The 23,612-nt window shown below is 33.1% G+C and overlaps 1 protein-coding gene across 4 annotated transcripts in view; it reads right to left on the reverse strand.

Moving 5' to 3' along the window:
- LOC140437460 (DENN domain-containing protein 1B) overlaps positions 1 to 23,612 on the reverse strand; it is a 118,059-nt gene that overhangs the window by 45,322 nt on the left and 49,125 nt on the right. For all 4 annotated transcript variants that reach the window (XM_072527003.1, XM_072527002.1, XM_072527001.1 and 1 more), the window contains exons 4-7: positions 15,531 to 15,666; positions 13,383 to 13,436; positions 3,384 to 3,641; positions 935 to 1,036 (exon numbers count right to left, since the gene is read on the reverse strand). In XM_072527003.1, coding sequence (XP_072383104.1) covers positions 935 to 1,036; positions 3,384 to 3,641; positions 13,383 to 13,436; positions 15,531 to 15,666 — 550 coding nt within the window. The remainder of the gene's footprint in view (positions 1 to 934; positions 1,037 to 3,383; positions 3,642 to 13,382; positions 13,437 to 15,530; positions 15,667 to 23,612) is intronic.

The raw sequence follows: 23,612 nt of genomic DNA on the forward strand, positions 1-23,612 counted from the left end.
CTTTTTTGAGATGTTTGCTTCTTACTTTTTATAATACCTAAATAGGTATGATCTGTCTTTTTAATTATATTTCATACTTCATTTTAGCTTTTAGCTCTTTTAAGAATTTCTACGTTGCTAATATTTTATCAATAAGTCTGCATAGAATCCAAATAGTGCAAGGCACGGGATTTTTGAAATGAATTCTCACGTCCGTCGGATCGGTACTCGCTCGAAGCACCACACAACGCATATCTAAAGAGCAGTGGCATAATTATGTGAACCACGTCAATAAAGTAGAAGAAAAAATGTTTGCGATGGACAATTTGCAGGAAGATATTGAACCGCTGATAATTAATATAGGAGATGATTCAGAGGATGAGGACGATTAAGATATGGATTGCGATTAGTATTAATTAACGAGAAATATCCCAGATATAATGCTTATTTGTTTTTTTAGTACTGTGTATGTACAGTACATTTAAGTTATGATCTTTTTGTGTATTTTATGTATATATATTTATATATGTATTTATCGTGTCGTATAGGGTAAACTACTTGCATTTTTTTGTATATATTTATATAAGTATTTACGAGGTATTAGATATTTTATGTACACAGGCATTTTTTATGAAAGAAAAAGAAATAATTTGTTTTTTTTGTTTATTCTCTTATTTAACTCAGTTAAATTAATTAGTAAAGATTTTTGAAACGAAGCGCGTACGGTCCTGATTTCTCAGTCTATCGCCAAACACCACTGTGCCGACGTGAGCGGCATCGCTGCGCGCCGTAAGACCAAAACTGCATTCTAACTATGGCTTCTACTATAGCAACAAAGTAAGAAAATGTTGGTAATTTTGATCTTGTACCCTGTTGTAACGTTAGTTTACTGCTTTTATTTAGTGGTGAAATACCATTATACTGAAATACTATTAAAACTATAAAGTTAACTTACTACTTCTGTTGGGAGACTGTTTAGATCATCAAACGGTGTTTCTATTGTATTGGCATCAGTATCTAGAATTACAACATCACCTATCTCACTTCTTCTAACTTGCTAAAAAATAAAAAAAAAATTTAATTGCTTAAAAAGATAATATTAAACCAATATCGGTTCGTGACAAGTTTAAACCGTAGAGTTATGCAAACGTAAATTCTGCAAAATATAACTAGAACCAAAACAGGTAGTTAAATTACAAAAACAACTATACTAACTTTCAGATTAAAGAGATTTAAATGAGAAAAGTATCATAAAAATTGGAAAACTCATCATCAACGTCGACTTCCAACTTGGAAGGATGGATGGTCAAAATGTTTTGACAAGTGCTTCAGATTTGATAGTTGGAAGAATTCTACAAATTTATTTTCCAATGTATGTGGTATTTTATAAAATATTAATAAAAAGATCATACAAATCAACAGTTTAGAAAAAATACAAATAATCGTACAATAAATACATTCATCAACTAACGAGATGACAACGGAAATGTTTCAGAATGAAACATGACAACCAAAGAGGTATATAAGAGGTATCATAATGATACTATCATTGTAGATGCAAATATATAAAAAAGAAAAAGCCATGTTTGTATCTTAAAGTGTGAAATGGTCTTTATTTAATGGATTTTAATTTTTAGATTATGACTAGTGTATATATAACCTGAGTGGGACTTCATGAGATGCTTAAGAATTCAGGAACATTTGTTTCAGAGACTTTTGGAGAGGTTCCGGCGCCAATTGTATCTTTAAACCCTGTTTCAGGTAGCTGTGTCGATGCACACACTAGCCCAGAGGGACAGAAGGCTTAACGTGCCCTCCGAAGCACGGTGAACGGCTCGTATCACTTTTAGAAATGAAAATGTCGTTGGTGCCGAAAATCGAACAGGTGTGCTACGGCTTAGAATGCCAGTATCATGCCGCTGAGCTACGACCGTCGACGGCTCTTAAGAGACTCATATACACCGCAAATCGAAGATTAAGATCCATAATACCATCATTAGACCAATAGCATGTTATGGATGCGAGACATGGGTGATTGCAGAGAGTACAAAAAAAGAAACGTTTTTGAAAAGAAAATTAGGAAGACCTTTGTACCAAACGATGAAAATAGGATACAGATATTCAGGCACGTTCATGAACTTTACCAACTGTTCAAAGCAACACCGGAATAACCACATTTTGTAAAGAAAACCCCTTCAAAATACAATGCAGCGCAAAAGAGACACCATGAAAATATGATGAGTCAAGTGACAGCAGTCACATAAGTTTTGATGGGCCTCAGACTTTGGAGATGAGCGGCGCGAGATTACCAGCGTGATTACAGAAGCCCGAGGCCTAATTTCTACTGTAGTGCCATTGGAAGAAGTCATTTACGTGCACTAGGGGACATAAAAATATCTCTTAATTTTTTTTATTCTCTGCTGGTCGTGACTTGTTTTTTGATCTTCTGTTTAAGGAGGTTAAGTGACAAAACATAATAAATTTGTATATCGAAAATATTGACGAAAATGAGTTCAATATTACTACTAAGGGGTTTTGGGGTTTGGAGTTATGAATACGAATATCATGATGGTAATAGTCTACTAGACTCCTGGTGGTCAGGATGGGCTTCGTCTGGAGTTTTATGAAAAGTCAATATAAAATCAGTGCAAACTCGTTACTCGGGTCGGGGGTTTTTGGGGTCACTGATCACGAATGCTATGCCGGGATATTCGGTGCCCAGAACGGTCCTCGCCCCAGAAACGGACAATCGGCGACATGATATTCATGTTAGCGATCCCAAAAACCTCCGTGTAACGACTCTGCATTGACTTTGTTTCGAATTTCCAAAAAACTACAGCAAAAAAGGCTCGTCATGAGCACCAGGTGCCCATCGCCCTCATGATATTTGTAATCAGCGACCCCAAAAAACTCCCGAGTAACACGTTTGCACTGATTTTGTATCGAATTTGCATAAAACTACAGACGAGCTCCATCCTGGGTACCAGTTGCCTCGGAGACAAGCCGATATGATATTCGTGTTCAGCGACCCCAAAAACCACCGAGTAACGAGATTTTCTATCGAATTTTCACAAAACTCCAGAAAAAGAGATCAACCATGAGCACCAGGCTCCTCGGGGACCATTACCCTTATGATATCCGTAATCTGTAAAGATTCCTTTCTCTTAATGTAAAAAAATTCATCGAGACCATCCAACTGCAAAAAATTGGTAAATTTATCGCCTAATAGTGACCGTAGAGTAAGAAAAATCTCCAACCGGCCGGGCCAAAGAATAGGACGTGAACGGAAATAATGAAGTGATAACATTAATTAACTAATTAAGTGAAATTAAGAACTTCTGTAAGAAAATCTATAATTAATTATAAAATATTGTTCTGAATATTGTCAACACAAGTTTACTTACCTTAAATACTTCTTCAGGCACTCCAATAAGAAAAGGCATGGGAGCCAATAGATAATCCATCAGCGCCATCGGCAACACCGGTATAAATATATGTTGCCATATCATGGGGTATATAATATCGTTGGCTGATTGTACACAAGCACTAAGTCGTTTCAGTTTTTTCGAAGTAAATATTATCCTTCTTTCAAAAAGCATCGATGCAAAGATAACAGACATTGTATGTGTATCGACTGCATTAAAATATTCTGTGAGGTTTCTCTGAAAATAAAACGATTTGAGATCAAACGTTTCGAGCGTTAGCGACAGTTCTCGACTTCGTTAAAATTCAGAGTCAACATTCACGACTCTGTACAAACACAAGATGAAAGATTTTCATCTCTGTTCTGCTTTAATTCGATTAAGATATAAATAGTCATGAGTGTTTTCTAGTTACTGTGCCGACGAATAAATTATTGATCTACTAAAAGTAATGTAGATATTAAACTTAAACAGGAGAGTTATTTTCAAATAAATTATCATTAATTGTAGCTCTTCTAATTCAGAAAGTTTACAAATGGTACTTTGGGAGTAAGTGTATATATTTTTCGAATTCATGTTGACTAAATCTGCACGCTACTTCATTACCGACTCTTTGTATTTTTTTAGTAAATTTTGTGTAGATTTTCCTTCATTCTGCTCTTTCTTGTTTTTGAAGGAAGATGCAGACATGAAATATTTACTAGCTAAGGTTTTATGGAATAATTTTTAATGGTTAATTTAGTGAAAAATTTCACAATACGTTAATTTTTTTATGTCTAGTTCTTTTTGCATGTTTTCCAAAATTGTTCTAGAGCTGTTTCTCTGTAGCAAATAAAATTTTTCAAATATCGCTTTTGCGTGGGAGTAAACGACAAATTATAAGTTCTTATGTACTTGACTTTTTATTCGTTTCGAAATTTATTTCGTCGGAATCTGTCCTGGTTGTCCGATACTATTTTTTATCTAATAATTAAGTATCTACACGTCAAGCGGTTATGTCAACATGCCTATATAAAATATTCTTTCATGGAGAGGAAGTTGATGTCTACTGTTCAGTTATATGAATATCCATTGTTCTTGTAAAAAACCATGTTGGATTTATTACATTGTGACTTCCATTTTGAGTGAGTGTAAAAGACCCCACCTCTATTGTTGATGCCTCTTTATAGGCGAGAAATTTACCATTAAAAGGACGCTTAGAAACGGAATATACGGACTATATTTTTTTTTATTTCTATCGCACCAAGCCTTTTTTTTCGATTCTATTAATATTTTCAACTTCAAATTATTATTTTTTTATTTTTCCAAGTGGACCGGAAATTGTTATTAACAAATAACTTATAACAAAAAAACAATTTCCTGAATCGCTTTGAGTAAATTTTTTTAGACGTATCTCATCGAAGTAAATTCTTATTTTCTCTTGGTAATTTTTAAAAAAATGCTTTTTTTTTTCCAGTTATTTGCAATTTTTTGTTGAAAAAATGCCTTAATTAGTGATTTATGGGATTTTATTTTCTAAAAAACTACTCAATGAATTACAATTCTACAAAAAGTTTTATAATTTTTTAAACCTTCACGTAGAAGAATATTTTGACAAAGATAAGTGGTTTATATCTTTAGACTAGACGGGATCTGCAGAAATTCATACCATAATGGACATTTTCCATAGGAAGCTATTTTTTTGCTGGAATCCCTTCAGGATGTGCCCAATATCGATAATCACGATATGCGCCAGTCGCAAACCCTGTGCTAAATTTTTATTTAACAAAATCTGAAAACAATTGAAAATTTCTCATTTTTTTGCTCCTATTTTCGTTTATAATTCGGAAAATATTGATCCTAGAGAAAAAATTATAAGAAGTTAAAAGTTTCGTTATTTAATTTTACACAATATTTCGTTTGCTAGAAATTGAAAATTTAATGTTTATTGTTGAAAAAATAGCAATAATTGGAAAAAAAGTACAAAAAAATGAAGGTAATCCTTTAAATGTTTTCGACTTTCTAAACCTGACCTACAAGCTCCATATTCCGCCTAGAAAAACCTTTTAATATGTTTAAAACGTGTGCTAAATTTTGTTAAGATCGGTCGAATAGGTTTTGCATAATAATTTTGCAATCCAGCCTACTGGAAAAAATCGCAAATTTTCAAATTTATAGTAGGCTCTAAATAAAGCCCTCAGATAGTTGCAAATATTTTTTTACACATAAAGAAAGGCTCAAACTTTCAAACGCTTTTTGTAAAATTCAAATCGGTTCACTAGGAGAGCCTAGAAATTTTTTTAAAGTTTTAAACATTTTTTATATATATTAGGCTTATAAACAAACTGAATAACTTTACGAACTTTAAACATATCAATTTCAAAATTTATACACTTAAAGAACATTAAAAGACGCTTCTTAAAAAAAAAACGATACATTCGGCTTACTGGTTGCCGAGATATTGAAGAGCAAGGTCAGACCTGAAGATTCTTGTCCTTCCAAAAAAAGAAAAAGACTTTAAAAAAATTATTGAAGATTGAGTCAAAATAAAGTTTATTTATGAAAAAAAATTGTTTTTTTCGTTTGCCTTTGTTTTAACAATTTAAATTATTTATTAACAATTTATAAATACATATTTGTTTACTAAAAGTAACAATTTACTTCAATGTATAAATTGCAAGCTCAAAAAAATGCATGAAGAAAAAATGCAATTACTTGTTTGACATACAATGGTTTATTGCAAATTTCCCAATTTTGCAATTAAAAATGGTACTTGAAAATATGATATTTGAAATCCTTGTCGTCCGAGATAATGAAATTTTTAGCGTGCGGTATGATTTTGAACTCGCCGATTCACATTTCGAGTGAATGTCCCCCACCACCACCTCTCATGCAATCCGAGCGACATTTTACGCGAAAACGGTTTTTTATTTGTCTTTTTTATGGATGTGGCCATAAAGCGCATTACGTAAAACTTTTCATATAAAAAGTACTTGACAAGACGAGGGTATTTGTTTTAAAAACGAGCCCTCTATCACTTATGCTTACACGGCAAATGTATGCCAACTTTGACCTTCATTATTTTGGCAACCAGTAAGCCGAATGTATCTTTTTTTTAAGAAGCGTCTTTTAATATTCTTTAAGTATATAAATTTTAAAATTGATATGTTTAAAGCTCGTAAAGTTATTCAATTTGTTTATAAGCCTAATATATATAAAAAATGTTTAAAACTTTAAAAAATTTTCTAGGCTCTCCTAGTGAACCGATTTGAACTTTACAAAAAGCGTTTGAAAGTTTGAGCCTTCCTTTATGTGTAAAAAAATATTTGCAACTATCTGAGGGCTTTATTTAGAGCCTACTATAAATTTGAAAATTTGCAATTTTTTTTCCAGTAGGCTGGGTTGCAAAATTATGCAAAACCTATCCGACCGATCTTAACAAAATTTAGCACACCTTTTAAACATATTAAAAGGTTTTTCTAGGCGGAATACGGAGCTTGTAGGTCAAGTTTAGAAAGTCGAAAACATTTAAAGGATTAACTTCATTTTTTGTACTTTTTTTCCAATTATTGCTATTTTTTCAACAATAAACATTAAATTTTCAATTTCTAGCTAACGAAATATTGTGTAAAATTAAATAACGAAACTTTTAACTTCTTATAATTTTTTCTCTAGGATCAATATTCTCCAAATTATAAACGCAAATAGGAGCAAAAAAATGAGAAATTTTCAATTGTTTTTAGATTTTGTTAAATAAAAAATTTAGCACAGGGTTTGCGACTGGCGCATATCGTGATTATCGATATTGGGCACATCCTGAAGTGATTCCAGCAAAAAAATAGCTTCCTATGGAAAATGTCCAATCCAAAACAGATCCCGCCTAGACTACTTGCTAAAAACATACTTTTAAATTTAAATAAAGATTTCTAAGCGCCGCGCGCCTGTATCGCCACGACCGTACACGCTTATTATCATATACAGCGATGGATTGCTCGAAGTGCATATTTGAAATATTTGGTTCCATGTTTTCAGCAATATAGAATCCATTTATCCTTGTCAAAATATTCTTACTTGTACATGAAGGTTTAAAGATTATAAAGCTTTTTATAGATTTGCCTTTCATTTAGTAGTTTTTTAGAAAAAATCCAAAAAATCACTAATTAAGCATTTTTTAACAAAAAATAACTCAAAAAGGAAGCATTTTTCGAAAAATTACCAAGATAGAAAAAGTATTTATTTCGATGAGAACTTCATTTGAACTTGAAAAAATATTCTTCTTAGGCTGCCTGTCCGTTCTGAACATTGGCGATCATTCTGGCTATGATGACTTTGTTGGTTGCTATACGGAATAGCTGTGTTGAGGTCTTTCTATACCATGCTCTCGGGTTAGCAAACCAGGATATTCTTCTTTGTCCTGGGGCCCTTTTTCCTTCAATTTTACCTTGCAAAATGCATTGAAGTAGCTCGTATCTGCCTTGATTTCTCATTATATGTCCCAAGTACTGCAGCTTACGGCCCTTCACGATGTTGACCAAATCCACAGTTGTGTTCATCCTTCGCAGTACTTCTTCATTGGTGACTTTGTCTGTCCATGGTATCTTCAGGATCCTTCTGTATAACCATAGCTCAAAACCCTGAAGTTTTGATAGAGTTTCCGCCTTCAATGTCCACGTTTCTACTCCGTACAGAAGCACTGAATACACGTAACATTTAAGGAGGCTTATTTTTGTTTCTATGGTGAGGTCATGGCTCTTGAACACAGAGTTCATAGTCAAGAACGCACTTTTTGCCTTTCCGATGCGACATTTAATCTCTTGGCTATTGTCCCACGACTCATTGATTATAGTTCGCAGATAGTTGTACTGTGAGACACGTTCAATTCTCATTTGGTTCACATACAGATTTGCTCCAGTTATGTTTTCCCTGCTGATGATCATTAACTTGGTTTTGCTGGTGTTTATATCCAGTCCATATGTTCTACTTGTTTCCGTTATTTTGCTCATCAAGTTTTGCAGCCCTTCTATGGTATTGGAAAACACTATTTTATCATCTGCATACCGCAGGTTATTGAGCTTCTTCTTCTTCCTCCTTCTTGTATGTAGGTTTTAAAGCCTGTTTTTTCTTCAATATTAGCCTCCTAAATTGTTTAAATTGTCGCACCATCTTTTTCTTGGTCTGCCAATACTTCTTCGTCCATTTGGTGACTTATCCCGTGCTATTCGTACTATCCTATCCACTGCCATTCTACTAATCTGTTACTAATCTGTGACTTCTGAAAGACGTGCATTTATGGATGGGCTGTCGAGTGGCTTAAGCAATCACTCAGGTAATTCAAATTAAAATAAACCTTCAATTTATTAATTATAATATTTAATATAACTTTTAGGAAAAATATTAATCTGTCACATCGGTAGTGAGAATGGTTTTGTTGCGGATGCACTGTGGGCTTTTGAATCGAACAAAAGTGGAAACTATCATAAGGAGATGGCTGGGAGGTCATTTGAAAGTTGGCTTTAAAAGATTTTACCAAAACTGGAAGAAAAAGCCGTAATTGTTATGGGCAATGCCTCTTACCAATCCAGGAAATTGAAAATAATTCCCATTATGGTTACAAAAAGACAGATATTTAAAATTGGCTTCGCTCAAAAGACATTCTCTTTGAAGAAACGCTGTTAAAAGTACAACTTTTAGAAATCGCTAAACAACATAAATGCGAATATAATATGTACATAGATGAACTGGTACGAAGTACAAATAGAATAGTTTTACAGTTGCCACCGTATCACTGCGAGATCAATCCAATCGAGCTGTATGGGCGCAAGTCAAGAATTATGTTGCAGCCAATAACATAACATTTAAAATTGCTGACATTAAAAAATTATTTCATGAAGCTATGTCTGCTATAACCATGGAAAAATGGAAAAACTGCATCAAACATGTAAAAGAAGAAGTGGAGCCAAAAATGTGGGAGTCTGACAATTTGATTGGAGCACAAATTGAGCTTCGTATTACTCGTATTGTTAGCATTAATGATTACAGCAGTACATCAGAATCTGAAATTTATAGATAAATATGGTAATTTTGTAAACTTGTTTTTTTGTGTATAAGTTATTTTGTTGTTAATAGCTCTCGATCTTGCAAATCATTGTTATATTTAAACAAATGGTGAACTATAATCTGTATCTCTTAAACGTCTACAGGCTAAAAATGTATATTGTACTTTTAATATACTAGTCCGACCCTGAACAAAGACGTGTTTCCACCGTGCATTTGTTTACACCGTCCGTAGCTTGAGCTTCAATGGACTATAGAAAATTTTCAAATGTCGTAACGTAACATAAAATCGAGATTAAACTTCTGAATTTTGACCACAGAAAACTTTTTTTTACATTAAATCGTTACTACTATATATATTACCCATTAGGTAACTCACAATAAAGAGCATAATTCGTATTTATATTCGTATTACGGGCACATTTTCTGCTGACGTAAAAATCTAACAATGTTGACATGTTGGCAATAGCGTTAACGCATTTGATTAAACAGCATCGATGTACTCTAATTTTCAAGACAGCGCAGCGTCTGTTAGCTTCCGTTTGTGTTACAATCTCTCATGCTGTGCAATTCGATGTTAATTAAACGGGAAGTGTGATTAGTAATGAAACAGAGAGCGTTACGAATAACAAATGATCTCTGAAATTAGTATGTGGGCAAGTATATAGGTTTACATTCATTTGGTAAATAATTACTACGACAGTATGGGAATGGTTCATATCATAGAACTAATAAATATGAAATAGAGGTGGTATGTTACTTGGTAGTACGCTACTTTTATTCTAAATCACAGATAGATTTTGTCTAATTAATACTTTCACTTCTATGTGTATCATACATAATACGTAACAGGTACTCTCCCTGATCATATGTATATGAATTTGATATACAAGAGTAAAACGTATACATGCGATTGTGTATGTGGTCTGATCGCAGTTGTATTGTACTTATACGTGCATTCTCATTCCTTTAGACTGCGGTAACCTATTTTCAATGTTAGTTCGGTAATCCTAGGGTACTAAAACCGGCAACACCGTAGATAAAATCTTCTTCTTCTTTGGGTGCCGTGTCCGTATTCAGACGTTGGCCGTCATCATGTTTACAATTTCCTGAAACCTTTCTCTGTCGGCTGCTGCGCGAAATAATTCTTCTACTGTGGAACCACACCATTGTCTAATATTACGCAGTCACGAAAGTTTCTTTCGACCAATCCATCTCTTTCCTTCCACTTTTCCTTGTATTATAAGGCAAAGTAGATGGTATTTAGGTCCTCTAATTATATGGCCGAAGTATTCTGTTTTTCTCCTCTTTATGGTGTTTATGAGCAGACGTTCTGAATTGATCATTTGAAGAACATCTTCATTGGAAGTGTGCGAAACCCACGATATCTTTAGGATTCGTCTATAGCACCACAATTCGAATGCTTCTAATTTGTTTAGCATTGTGGTTTTTAACGTCCACGTCTCACAACCATACAATAGAATGGACCACACATAACATTTCAGGACCTTCTTACGAATATTCATCGACAGGTTTCTGTTGCATAAAACTGGTTTCCAGGTCATAAAAGCCTTACGTGATATTTCGATCCCAGTTATTATCTCTTCATCAGAGTCACAATTTACATTTAACCAGCTGCCAAGGTATTTGAAATGATTTACCCTTTCGATCTCCTCTCCATTAAGAGAAATCAGACCTTGATCTATATTGATCTTTCCAACTGCCATCCACTTTGTCTTTGAAATGTTGATTTTTAGGCCTCTCCGATAACTTGCTTCACTGACTAGATTTAGTAATGTTTGGAGATCTTATAAATTTTCTGCAAGAATGGCTGTATCGTCAGCGTATCTAATATTGTTGATTACTTCTCCACCTAGTCTTACTCCCTCTTGTCTGTCATCCAAAGCCTCCCTAAAGATTTATTCAGAGTACAGATTAAAAAGAGTGGGTGACAAAACACAACCCTGCCGTACTCCACGTTTGATGGATATTCTTTCAGTCGGACTAGATAAAATCTAGAGACACGAAATCGTCAAGTGCCATACCAGTTTATCAGTTACTGTTAGACCTTCATTGTAGTCGCGTTTGTTTATGTACAATGTCTAGAAATAACACGAGATATTTTTCTTTACAAAAACTTGAGCATATTGCTGAAAATCTTAGCTATAATTGTTATATGGAATAATGTTAAGGAAATTTGAATACATTTGATGCTATACACGAAAATTCTTCTTTTAGTGCAGTTATAGAAAGTAGGGAAAAACGATACACGTTTTACATTTTATAGAATGCTCATAACAGACGAGATACGTTTAATTTTTTTAGTGCAGGTAACAAATCGATATGCCGAACAAAAAATTATTGATGCTACAAATCGTGAAAACGTTAAGAGAAATCCATATCTTACTAACTGGAATGATACTAAGAAGAAGAAATATTAAAAATTTTGTGAATTTTGATATGGATGGGCTTGATTGATTATTGGGACACTGATGGGTTGATTACTGGGGCACTAATTTTATCCATCATTGCTCAATATACAAGACGATAAACATATCGAGGTGTAGATTTGATGCTCTCATTGCTTGCTTCCATTTTTCAGATAATGAAGCTTGTCCTGAAGGAAGCAGATTGTTTAAAGTTGAACCATTGTTGCAGGCATTCAATAGTAGTTTTCAATCTGCTTTGGTACTAGGGCAATACGTTTGCATTGATGAATCGATGATTCCATTTAGATGAAGTTTGTCATTTTTACAGTACATATCTGTCAAACGTAACAAATATGGCGCACAAGTTTTCAAACTGTGCGGAAAAGCATCACTAGCATTTCTAGTGGTCATGGAATTAATGCAACCTTTTCTACACTCAGGAAGAACTTTGGTTACGGACAATTTTTACACTAGTGTCAGTTTTACACAAGAAATAAATGATAAAAATACTCATCTAATTGGAACACTTCGTAAAAATGGGAAATACATACGTCTGGGTTTGAAGTAAAGCAAAATAAAGGAAATATGATGGCGTTACAGAGCAACGCAAAAGTTATTGTAGAAAAATGGATCGATAAAAGACAGGTAACATTTTTGACTCTAAAATCTTGTCCAGAAATGGTCGACGTTCGTACAAAATCAGAAATAAAAAGAAAACCGTAGAAGATAATTCTGTTAAATATTACATTGACGTCTCTGATCAAAAAGCTTTCTACAGTAACCCCTATAAAATGGTATAGGAAAGTGGAAATATATCTATTGACAAATGCGACCGTAGTGAATGCTTTAATTCAGTACAACAAAACTTTGAACAAAAAAATGGATGTAACAGAATTTCGCAACAATTAGTGACTGCCATTTACAAAGACAATAATGTTACAAACCCTCAACAAACACACCAAAGACTGGAATAATATAACAAAAGAGGACGATGTGTTATATGTTACAGCACAGTGGCAAAATCCTTTGGTCGCGCACATAAACAGTTGCGAATTCCAAACAGTGCAACATTAGTTGTACATAAAGTTTCATAAATAATGTGTATCAATTCCAATACATGTAGGCTATGGGTAATGAGTAGTAATGATATTATGAAAAGTCGTCTAGGTGAACTGCGTGTATCAAAAATAAACACAACCTATAAAGCCCTTTTTCAATATGAAAAATGTCATTATATGAATTAACACATACATATAGAGAATTTTAGTAAAGAACATGAAAAAAGTGGCCAGGCTGTGACAACTTATGCGGATAAATATGCCCAGGAGTTATAGTCTATTATCTAGACGGCAACGTTGTTATTTTTCATAACCATTATTCTCTCTACTGTGATAAGTGACCAAAAAGTTAATTACATATATAATTATTTAAATATATTACTACGTGAAAATACATTCAAAGTGAAAAGTGATTAGAGATTTTGATAGTTTAGCAAAACATAATTTGTACACATACTTACATTTTCGGGTATACTGGGCAACTGAAACGGCCTTGGAACATCAACGGTGAAAGTCTAAAAATTATTATTTATATTATTCTTACTATTTTTATTCTTTACTTATTCTTGTTTTAATAAATAAAAAACAAACACTCATACTCCAGTCGTTAGGGACGAAAATGTTACTGAATCTCTAAAAATCATACGAACAAGCTCAATTTTGCAGAGAATATCAATTGTAGGACGCCAAAAAGATGCAAAAAAACTTTACCACCTTTATCCCCGAGCTTTTTCCTAAAACCCCCCTCGTAGAGGGGGTAAAACGAAAACAAATCGATTTATCAAGAATCTGTACGCCGTAGAAAAAAATGTTTGAAATAGAAAATGTAGCTAAGATATGTTTAAACAAAAAAATTTATTAGTATTTTTTGTGTAGAATGAACCGTTCTCTCAGAAACAACGCTTGCAGCGATCATCGATTTTGTTCAATAAAATTTGTATCATCTCGACGGTAAAAATTCGATATCTTTTAATTCGGGATTCGAGTGAGTTTAAAACTGATCGTTTTTGATTACACTAGTAGGTAGGCTTTTAGGCTTTTCAAAAGTACCCAACTTCTGCTATAAATTACACCCAAAACCTTCTTCTTGGAAACATTTCCCGTGACGTAATCTCCCAGTTAATAATACTCCCAGTCTTAATATACGGATCTGAGATACATGTGCTTTCTAATACAGCTGAAAACATATTATTATTATTATAAAAATTAGAATTTTACAGTGGACAGGATATCTGGAGAGAAAATGAAAGCTATATTGCAAGACGTACTTTAGCGAAGTAGACTACTTATTAGCCAATACCGAGTGAACTTGACGACGAAGTATAACAAAGTTGAGATAGAAGAATGGTGTGGATACGTATGCCAGATAAATAGTTGTCACAAACTAGCACAAAATTGCAAAGAACAGTACCGAATGAAGAACTAAGCTTAGGAAGGTAAATGCTTAACTAGCACCCGGGACACCGATGACGAATTATCATTCATATCTCATTTATCCTTCTCTTCTGTTTGGATATTTTTAATTTTTCAAAAACAATTATCTGGAATTATAATGGGCCATCGACATCCTTCAAATTCTTTATCGATTTTTACCTTACTTTTATTCTGTTTGTGTTATTTTTTTCATTCCGACTAGTTCGGCCAGTAGTTGTTCCAGAAAATATAAAAGTCCACAAAATCGTTTTTGTCGATCGTAAATTCAGAAATAAAAAAGATATCACAAGGCAATTTATTCACCATTTCGCATGAACATATGTCTATTTCAAAGTGAGTATTGTGTTTGCTCAATGTCAATCAACGACGATTCGAATATTCAGAAAGTTGTTTGTAAATATTTGAGCTTCATCGTAAAAGTCCAATCTTTATAAATGCTATGAGGTCAGATTCTTTGTATTTTGTGTATAATTCAAAATTATGTCGTCTACGCCATAAATTATATTTTTTCACTGCTGAGGATTTTTCGTTTAAGAGCGTAGGCGCAAAATTTCGGGCCAATCCTTTTTAAATGCATTCATTTTTTTCGAATCCTAAAAAACTAATAAGTATTTTTGAAAAATTTAAACGCAGAATAAAAGAATACATTATTACTGAGGACCGAAAGTCCCTGAAAACTTCAATAATGTTTATTTTAATAAGTTACAAAAAAGAAAAAATTTAGTGTGATTTTTAATTTCAAATATCTCATTCAAAAAAACTTTTTGTTTATTCTAAGGGACTTTCGGCCCTGAGTAATAATGTAATCTTTCATTCTGCGTTTAAATTTTTCAAAAATATTTGTTAGTTTTCTCAGGATTCGAAAAAAATGATTGCATTTAAAAAGAATTGGCCCGAAATTTTGCGCCTACGCTCTTAAAGGTAACACTAGTTTCTATAATATACAAGAACTAGTCTTGTTGAGGTTTTATATATTTAGCATTTCGTTTTTCTTGTATCGATATCACATATTAGATGTTTAATTAGCCAGTTATATGATTTATTCGCAATCTGTATCATATTTTTACCTTGCTGACATTGTTGACCCCATAATATGTAAAATTTTCACGTTTTCTGTACACTTACAATATTAAATCAAATTTCCTAACTAACGTAATAAAACTTATTGTACTTACACTATCTCCCCTATTAAACGTAACTACAAATTTTCGGCCGGGTTCCGCGATCTTTGCATTGTATACTGCCGTTAAAAATTCGCTGAGATCTTCTGTTCTTGAACTGTGCATTAATACTGCCGTAGTATCTAGAAATCTAAAAAATATAAGTACGATTAAGTAATTTGTATTTTTACTCAAATCTTAGGTTAACAAAATTTAAAACCACAATAGAGGGTTAGAAATAATGTTTTATTAGATATTAGAAAAACGTATTTTTTGTATTTTTCATGAAGAACGTAAATATTGGCTAAACGTGTAAATAGTTATTAAGGATAAATTCATTTAAAATAATAATTCAATAACCTGAACGAAACAACAAAATATTAATAAACAAGAAAATATAGGAAAATTTCATAGAACATAAAAAGAAACCAGAATATAAGAAAAATAAGCGTAATAGAAAGGATCAATCCTCTCCTTCTCTTTCTAGCGCCATCCCTTCTTGTTGAGTCATTTCTGTCCATCAGTTCTTCTTCACCTAAACCGTTCTCTCTTAAGTCCTCTGTCACACAGTTGTTCTATCTTCTCCTCAGTTTTCCTCTACCTCTTGTTTCCTTAACTTTTAACAGCTCTATCCTTCGTCCCACCTAGTTCCCATTTTATGTCTGACGTGACCAAACCATTGCAGTAGGCCAACTCCTATATTCCCTGGATAATCTCTTTATAAATTCGTTCTATTCTTCTCTATTTCTTGCTATGTTTTAATATCTTAATCCGATTTTTTCCTGCTTATATTATGGTTCTTTCCCAACTATTGACACTCTTTCTTTTCCCCTTAAGTTGATATTCGAGTCTATCTCGCTATCTAGCCTCTCTATATTATTTTTTGTTCCTCTCCGTAATTCTGTAATGGTTATTATATTTGCCCAGTATGGCTTCAAAACTTTTTGTAGAAATTTATTCACATGTTTGTAGTTGTCCTCTAATAATTTCATCATGTTTCCACAAAGTAATACGGTTTTAACCGAGCTAATAAAACATGTAAGTTTTGTTGTTTCCACAAAATTCTCTATATCCTTCCGTTTTTCATAAATGATTCCAACTCTGTAAATTTGTTTCATTCATTTATTTCCTTTCCATTTACCTTTTTTATGCTTTTTCGGATTGTGGTTTTCTTTGCGTTTATTCATATACCAATTATTGTAACTAGGTAACACCATAGACAATGACCATAGTGTCAGCCTGTCAAGTTGTGTTTTCATGTCGATTCCTGTGTTCATTTAGCAGGCAGACGTAGTTTGCAAATGGGTTGTCCAGGTTTCAAATTTATGGTAACTATAGTAAACGAAGTTTTGAAACCAGAAAAAGACCCAATAAAGAAGACCCAATAAAGATTGGATGACCGAAAAAAAAAAATAATAAAAAAAACCTTATTCAACAAAGAAGCAAGTGGAAAAATAAAGACAAGACTCGATATAGAGAAATATATCGACAAATAAGATACGAAGTTAAGTGAGCAAAAGAGGCCTGAATGGAACAAAAGTGTCGTGAAATACAAAGAAATCATGACGAGTTTAATATACACAAAAACCTTTAAGAAATGACCTACACTCAGAGTAAAAGAAGTTCTCACTTCATGTGAAACTCCAAAGATGAAATAATTCTCGACTTAAACGAAAAAAATGGAAGAATGGACTAATTACATAAAGAAGCTCTTCCTGGACACGAGGCTACCACTTAACACCGCAAAGTATAGGAATAGAGAAAGCCATCAAACAAAGCAAAAATGGGAAATCTCCAGGCCCTGACCAAATACCATCAGACTGGCTCAAACTTCTAGATGACGACAATGTCTCAGAACTAACAAACTACACCAAACTGGAATAATGCCACAAATATGGTTGGAGTCTACATTTATTCCACTCCCAAAAAAACTTAATACATCATCATGTAAAGACTTTAGATTAATTTTATTAGTCTTATGGGTTACTCTCTGAAACTATTTCCAAAGATAATTCTTACTAGAATTAAGAAAAAATGCGAAGAAACAATGGAAAACAAACAATTCGGTTTTAGAGAAGGATTGGGAATAAACGAAGCTTTGTTCTCAATGCTAACATTACTTCAAAGATAAAGGGAAGTACAGAAACCAATTTACGCGTGCTTCATAGATTTTGAAAAGGCGTTTTATAAGGTTCAACATTATAGGCTGTTTGAGTATCTAGAAATGATTGGAATAGATGATAGAGATCTGAGACTTTTACAACATCTATATTACAATCAAGAAGCTTCTATTGTGGTAGACGGCAAAGAAACAGATACAATTTTCAATCAAAGAGGTGTCAGACAAGGTTGTGTGTTATCCCAAACTTTGTACAACGTGTATTCGGAAATAATATTTAGAGAAGCCTTGGAAGGGCAATTGCGGAGTTCGAATAGGGGAAGAGACTGTTAACAACATCAGATATTCAGATGACACAGCGATCATGGCTGAAAGTATCGAAGATCTTCAATTCCTTATAGATCAAGTTACTAGGGAATGCTACAATAACGGACTTGGCACAAATACGTCAAAGACAAAGTTACTTATGGTTAATAAACAAGACGTTGGCCCTTTGCAACTAATTATCAACAATGAATCAATTACAAAAGTTAACCATTTTAAATACGTAGATAAACGACACACTAAATCCTGATAAAGAAATATAGAAATTGCAAGAGGAGCATTTACGAAACTTAGATCTATACTGTGCAATTCTCAGCTTAACTTACAACTAAGAATCAAGTTCTTAAAATATTATGTGTATCCTGTATTACTATACGACTGTGAAACCTGGATCATGCAGGTTAATATGAGGAACAAATTAGAAGCCTTCCAGATGTGGTTATATCGTAGAATGCTCAAAATATCATAGTTTCAACGCATCTTAAACAAAATAGGTCAAGGCGAAAGTGACTTGACGAAGATAATAAAAAAGAGAAAACTCGAATATCTGGGGCATATAATGAGAAAAAAGCAGACACTGGATACTGCACTTAATTCTCAATGGAAAGATCGAGTGAAAAAGAGGAGTTTGTAGGAATAGGAAGAAATATTCATGGCTCCGAACGTTCTTCAATGGACTGGCTTATCAACAGATAAATTGTTACATGCCGCGTAAGATCGAGAAAAATATCGGCAAATAGTAATGGAAGCTACCCACACCTAATTTGGGCACGGTAATCAAAGTTATAAATAATATTTTTCTGAGTATCAATTACCTTTCTAAGATCAATAGACTGGAAACAGTGTAGAAGACAAAACACAATCCTGTTTTACTGTTTTCTACTGCAATTACTTGATGATATATCTTACGTGTTTCAGTCTGAGTCTATACCATTCATAAAATAGTTTAACCAAATTAAAAAATTTTGCCGCTAGTCCGTGTAACCTTAATATCTTCAACATTTCCATCCATCCAATGCCACTACAGTCCAAATCGGGCCTTGGCCTTCTTCAACAAGCTTCTCCAATCATTTCGATTTACCGCTGTTCTTTTCCATGAACGCGTTCCCAGGAAGTTCGTGGCATCCTCATCGACTTAGTCTTCCCTTCTCTTTTTAGGTCTTCCAACAGGTCTTTTTCCCTGCATTCTTGCATTTAGTAATTTTCTGGGGATTCTATTCTCATGCATGCGGACCACGTGCCCTGCCCACCGTAATCTCTGCAGTTTAGTGTATTGTGCTAGAGTTGGTTCGCTATATTGCTCGTATATTTCTCTATTATACCTAATTCGCCAGCTGTTGTTTTCACTTATTGGGCCCAGTATCCTACGTAATATTTTTCTATCAAACTCATCTAATGCATTGGCAGATTTCTGTGTCATCACCCATGTTTCACAACCATAACTTACTATGGGCCTGATTATTGTTTTATAGACCCGGAGTTTTTTTTTCCGGTGTACGTCTCGCGATTTGAATATGTGGCCCATCGCGAAATAGGCTTTATTTGCCAGTATAAGCCTTCTATTTATTTCCGGTTCTTCTTCATTGCTTGCGACCAGATCCATTCCTAGGTACGTGAATCTATTCACATGTTCTATATCGTCAATAAAGTGTTGTTGCGCTGGTCTATTTGATCTGGTTTGTATGAGTTTGTATTTATTGCTAGCCCTACTGCTTCTGCACTCTTTTTCAACTCAACGTAGGTTTCTTCCGCTGCATTCAACATTTGCTCCCTATTAATGCGATCCAAGTTTCTTTCAAGGTCGGCAAAATTCACAGTGAGCTTTTGAGTAGTAGAGCGTTGGCCCAAACAATTGCTTGGTTGATTCTCAGTTTCGTATCTAATACCAATTTCAGAAAGGGTTCGATTAAAAAGTTATAAATTGCATGAAATTGACATCCAGGTAAAACATATAGTCGAATAATATTGAAACTAAAGTATTCCCCGAAAACTATACAGTTTTTTATGCAATGAATATTACTTAGGATTCGTATCATATTTTTTTCTGCGTGTAAAACCAGGACAGCCATCTGGTTAAGAGATTTGACCCGAAGACTAGACATTGGGTCACGGCATTGCGGCGTATCACTTCTACACCATACATTTCATTGTTATCAATTTAGATTTGATTAAATTATGTTTCCTAAAATACATCCGCACCATTTTAATTTACATTTTAATAATCCTTAATAGCGTACAGTCGTTGTACATTTTCTTCCTAATTTAATTATGGAATGATGTTTACAATTCGAGGTAAGACTACAGAATAAAATATAATTTCGAAATACTAAATGTTTATACAGAGTGTGCCAAAAGTCTGGAAAAGTCTAATTATCTCGTTTAAGCCTGGAAAAGCCTAGAAACGCCTAAATGTCGGTATAAATTGACTGTAATTTTCTTGATTCAAACTAAGCACAACTAAATTTGAACATAATAATTAAAAGTTTACTACATTGCTAAATTAATGTCTACATAGCCAAATGTTCTCCGTTGTTAGTATCTTAAACGATGGTAGAATGCGTCTATTACATTTCTTCATGTTTCCCTAGAAATTAATACGGATTCATCGATAATTCTTTGCCTTAATCCCTCTACCTAATCTACCAACTCATCCTCGGGAAATGTCTGATCTAAATAAGGTCCATTTACACCCAAAATGAGCTCATCGTCTAATGCTTTTTTCGTAGACGGTTATAATATATGTGTGTATAGCATCTCTAATTATTATAGGATCAAATATGTTTTAAGATTTTCAGACACATTACATGCTTTACAGTACATTTAACCAACCTCTAAACAACTACAACCTATCGTTGTAGTAAAAGGTACGGTAAACTGCACTGGTGTTCTCCATAATGTTTCAACACTTTGCTAAATTTTAGGTATAAAATAAATATAATGTGTCATTAACCAGTTGTTTATAGTTTTGCATATTTTGTTACAATTTTTTGAATAAATAGTATTCTTGTATAATGTTATTTAACGTAAATTTCTTTCACCTACTTGTTTAATAATTTTTTTCTGAAACAAATACTACCGTGCTAACGATAATTTATATTCAAAGTAGATATACAAGGTACTAAAATATTTTCACTTTTAATCACTTTTCACTTAAATCACTTTTAATTTTTGTTAAAAAATACTTCGGAGTAAATTAGAACGTTTTGTCAATGTAAATAGTGGTGGTTAGATTGACCATATGTCTTTAGAGTGTACCGTTTTTGAGACGTCTGCGATTACGGGTTAAAATTAGGGTTTTGTTAAATATATTTTCTTTTTTATTTTTTTTTAACTTTTTATTTTCAAATGAAAGTACTTGTACTAAAAATAAAATAATTGTGGGAAACATTTAATTTGTTTATGTACGGTTTCCAACCGTTTCTAAACTTTTTTTTTTCTAAGCACAACAGTTAGAAAGTTTCTGTCATATTGATCTCAACTCAGTATATTGTAATTCAAACGTGTAGTTTCAAGTGACCATCATGCCTAGACGTGAGTTGGATATTGATGAATTAATTGCAAATGTGCATAAATACATTACCATGGAAAGAGACAATGGTGGACCTTTAAAGTCATTATTATGTATAAATCAACGCGTTTATGACGCACTCGGGATAAGTGAAAATAAGCTAAAAACTGTAATGAAGATTTTCAGAGATTCTCAATAAGATCTTACTGTGATTGAGTATCACGAAGACAAGAAAACAACTCGTAAACATTCTAGGAGCATTGACTTACCTAATGGAGAAAATTTTGAAATTCGCAATATTTTGTATCGAATGCGTGAAAATAATCAACATGTCAGTTTAGATACTTTACTGGCCAAAATAAGAGAAAGACAAGTTTCTAAATTAAAAGGACTAGTCTTTGAAAAGTGTTAAGAGATTTAGGATTTAAATTTAAAAAAGAAAATAATAGGTTACTTTTATGCGAAAGGAGTAGTGTGGTTCACAAAAGAATTAAATTTTTGAGAGAATATACTAGACCTAAATCTGAAAATGCAACATTCGTATACTTAGATGAGACATGGATATTTGCAAAGGGTGGAATTAAACGAATTTGACAAGACGACAGCATAAAATCAATAGAAAACACAGATAGCGAAGGAAAAAGACACATCATTCTTCATGCAGGAGGGAAACAAGGCTTTATAGAAAACGCAGATTTGATTTTTTCTTCAAAATCAAAATCTGCTGAGTACCATGAAAACATGAATGCAGATATGTTTGTTAAATGGCTCGAGAATCTGTTATCTAGCCTGAGTGAACCATCAGTTATAGTTTTAGATAATGCCCCTCATCATTCAGATATTTTGGAAAAACAACCAAAACAGTCGTGAAACGTACCGAGCATAAAAAATTGGTTAGTTAAAAATAATTTTCAATTTTCCAGAATACGCCTTCAAATCAGAGTTACTGGAAATTTCGAAACGTAATGAAAACCAACAGATTATATGGTTGACCAAATTGTATCAAGTTATGGACATCAAGTACTACGGTTACCGCCGTATCACTGCCAGTTTAATCCCATCGAACACATCTGGGGTATATGTAAAACGTATTATGATAATCACGCTGGATGCAGTGGATACAGTGACGATGCAATTAGGGAAATGCGACAAGAAGCTCTTAAAACTGCAACTCCAGAAATATGGGCCAAAACTGTAAATAAATGTGAAAAATTAATAGAAGAGTGGTGGATCCGGGAAAATAAAATTAGTGAAATTAATCCAGGGATTATATATTTACATAATGATAGAGGTAGTGAATTTAGCGACAATGATGATGATTTATAAATTTAAATAATCAGTAAGTACACTATTATAATGTTATTTACAAAATAACGGTACAACAGGTCAACCATTATATTTATACATTCATTATTAGCCAAATAAACAATACTATTTAAAATTACATTTGAATTTTTGCTCCTAATTTTATACAAATTAACTCTTAACTGATAATACAGGCAAAAATATTTTAAACAAAGTAAGTAATTAAAAATATTATGGAGAACTCCAGTGCAGTTTACCGTGCCTTTTACTATAACGAAAAGTTTTCTGTGAATTCCATTAATCGTTTAGAGATGTAAGTTAGTTGAATGTACTGTATATATGCCGATTTATTGTACTACAAATACTTTTCTTTGATCTGCTTCGGTACGACAATTCCATATTTGCATAAGATCTTGCGTTCCGGAACATTTTTTACAGGTAATTCGTTCATTTATTTATATAGTCGGTTCGCTATATTTACGCGGGTTTCGGATTAACAAAATTATGCTAATGACTCATTGATAACCAGTTGCAGTAAACGACTTCCCAGAAAATTAGGTAAAAACTGCATTAATGATCATATTTTAAAATACATTAAAATAACATTAGGGTAGGTATAAATTTGTTACAATATTGCAGTTGAATTGATTCTTTGCCAGTGTTGACATTGTATGTTTGGTGGAAATATTTAAAAATGCCTAGACGTGTGTTAGATGTAGATAGTCTAATTTGTAGTGTACATAAGTATTTTTCGGATGAAAAAGAAAATGGCGGTCCTTTAAAATCGGTAATGTCTGTTCAACAACGCGTATGTGATGCTCTAGGAATTAGTGAAACCAAA

This window comes from Diabrotica undecimpunctata, chromosome 3 (assembly GCF_040954645.1).
Source record: "Diabrotica undecimpunctata isolate CICGRU chromosome 3, icDiaUnde3, whole genome shotgun sequence".
In the NCBI taxonomy this organism is placed as follows: domain Eukaryota; kingdom Metazoa; phylum Arthropoda; class Insecta; order Coleoptera; family Chrysomelidae; genus Diabrotica; species Diabrotica undecimpunctata.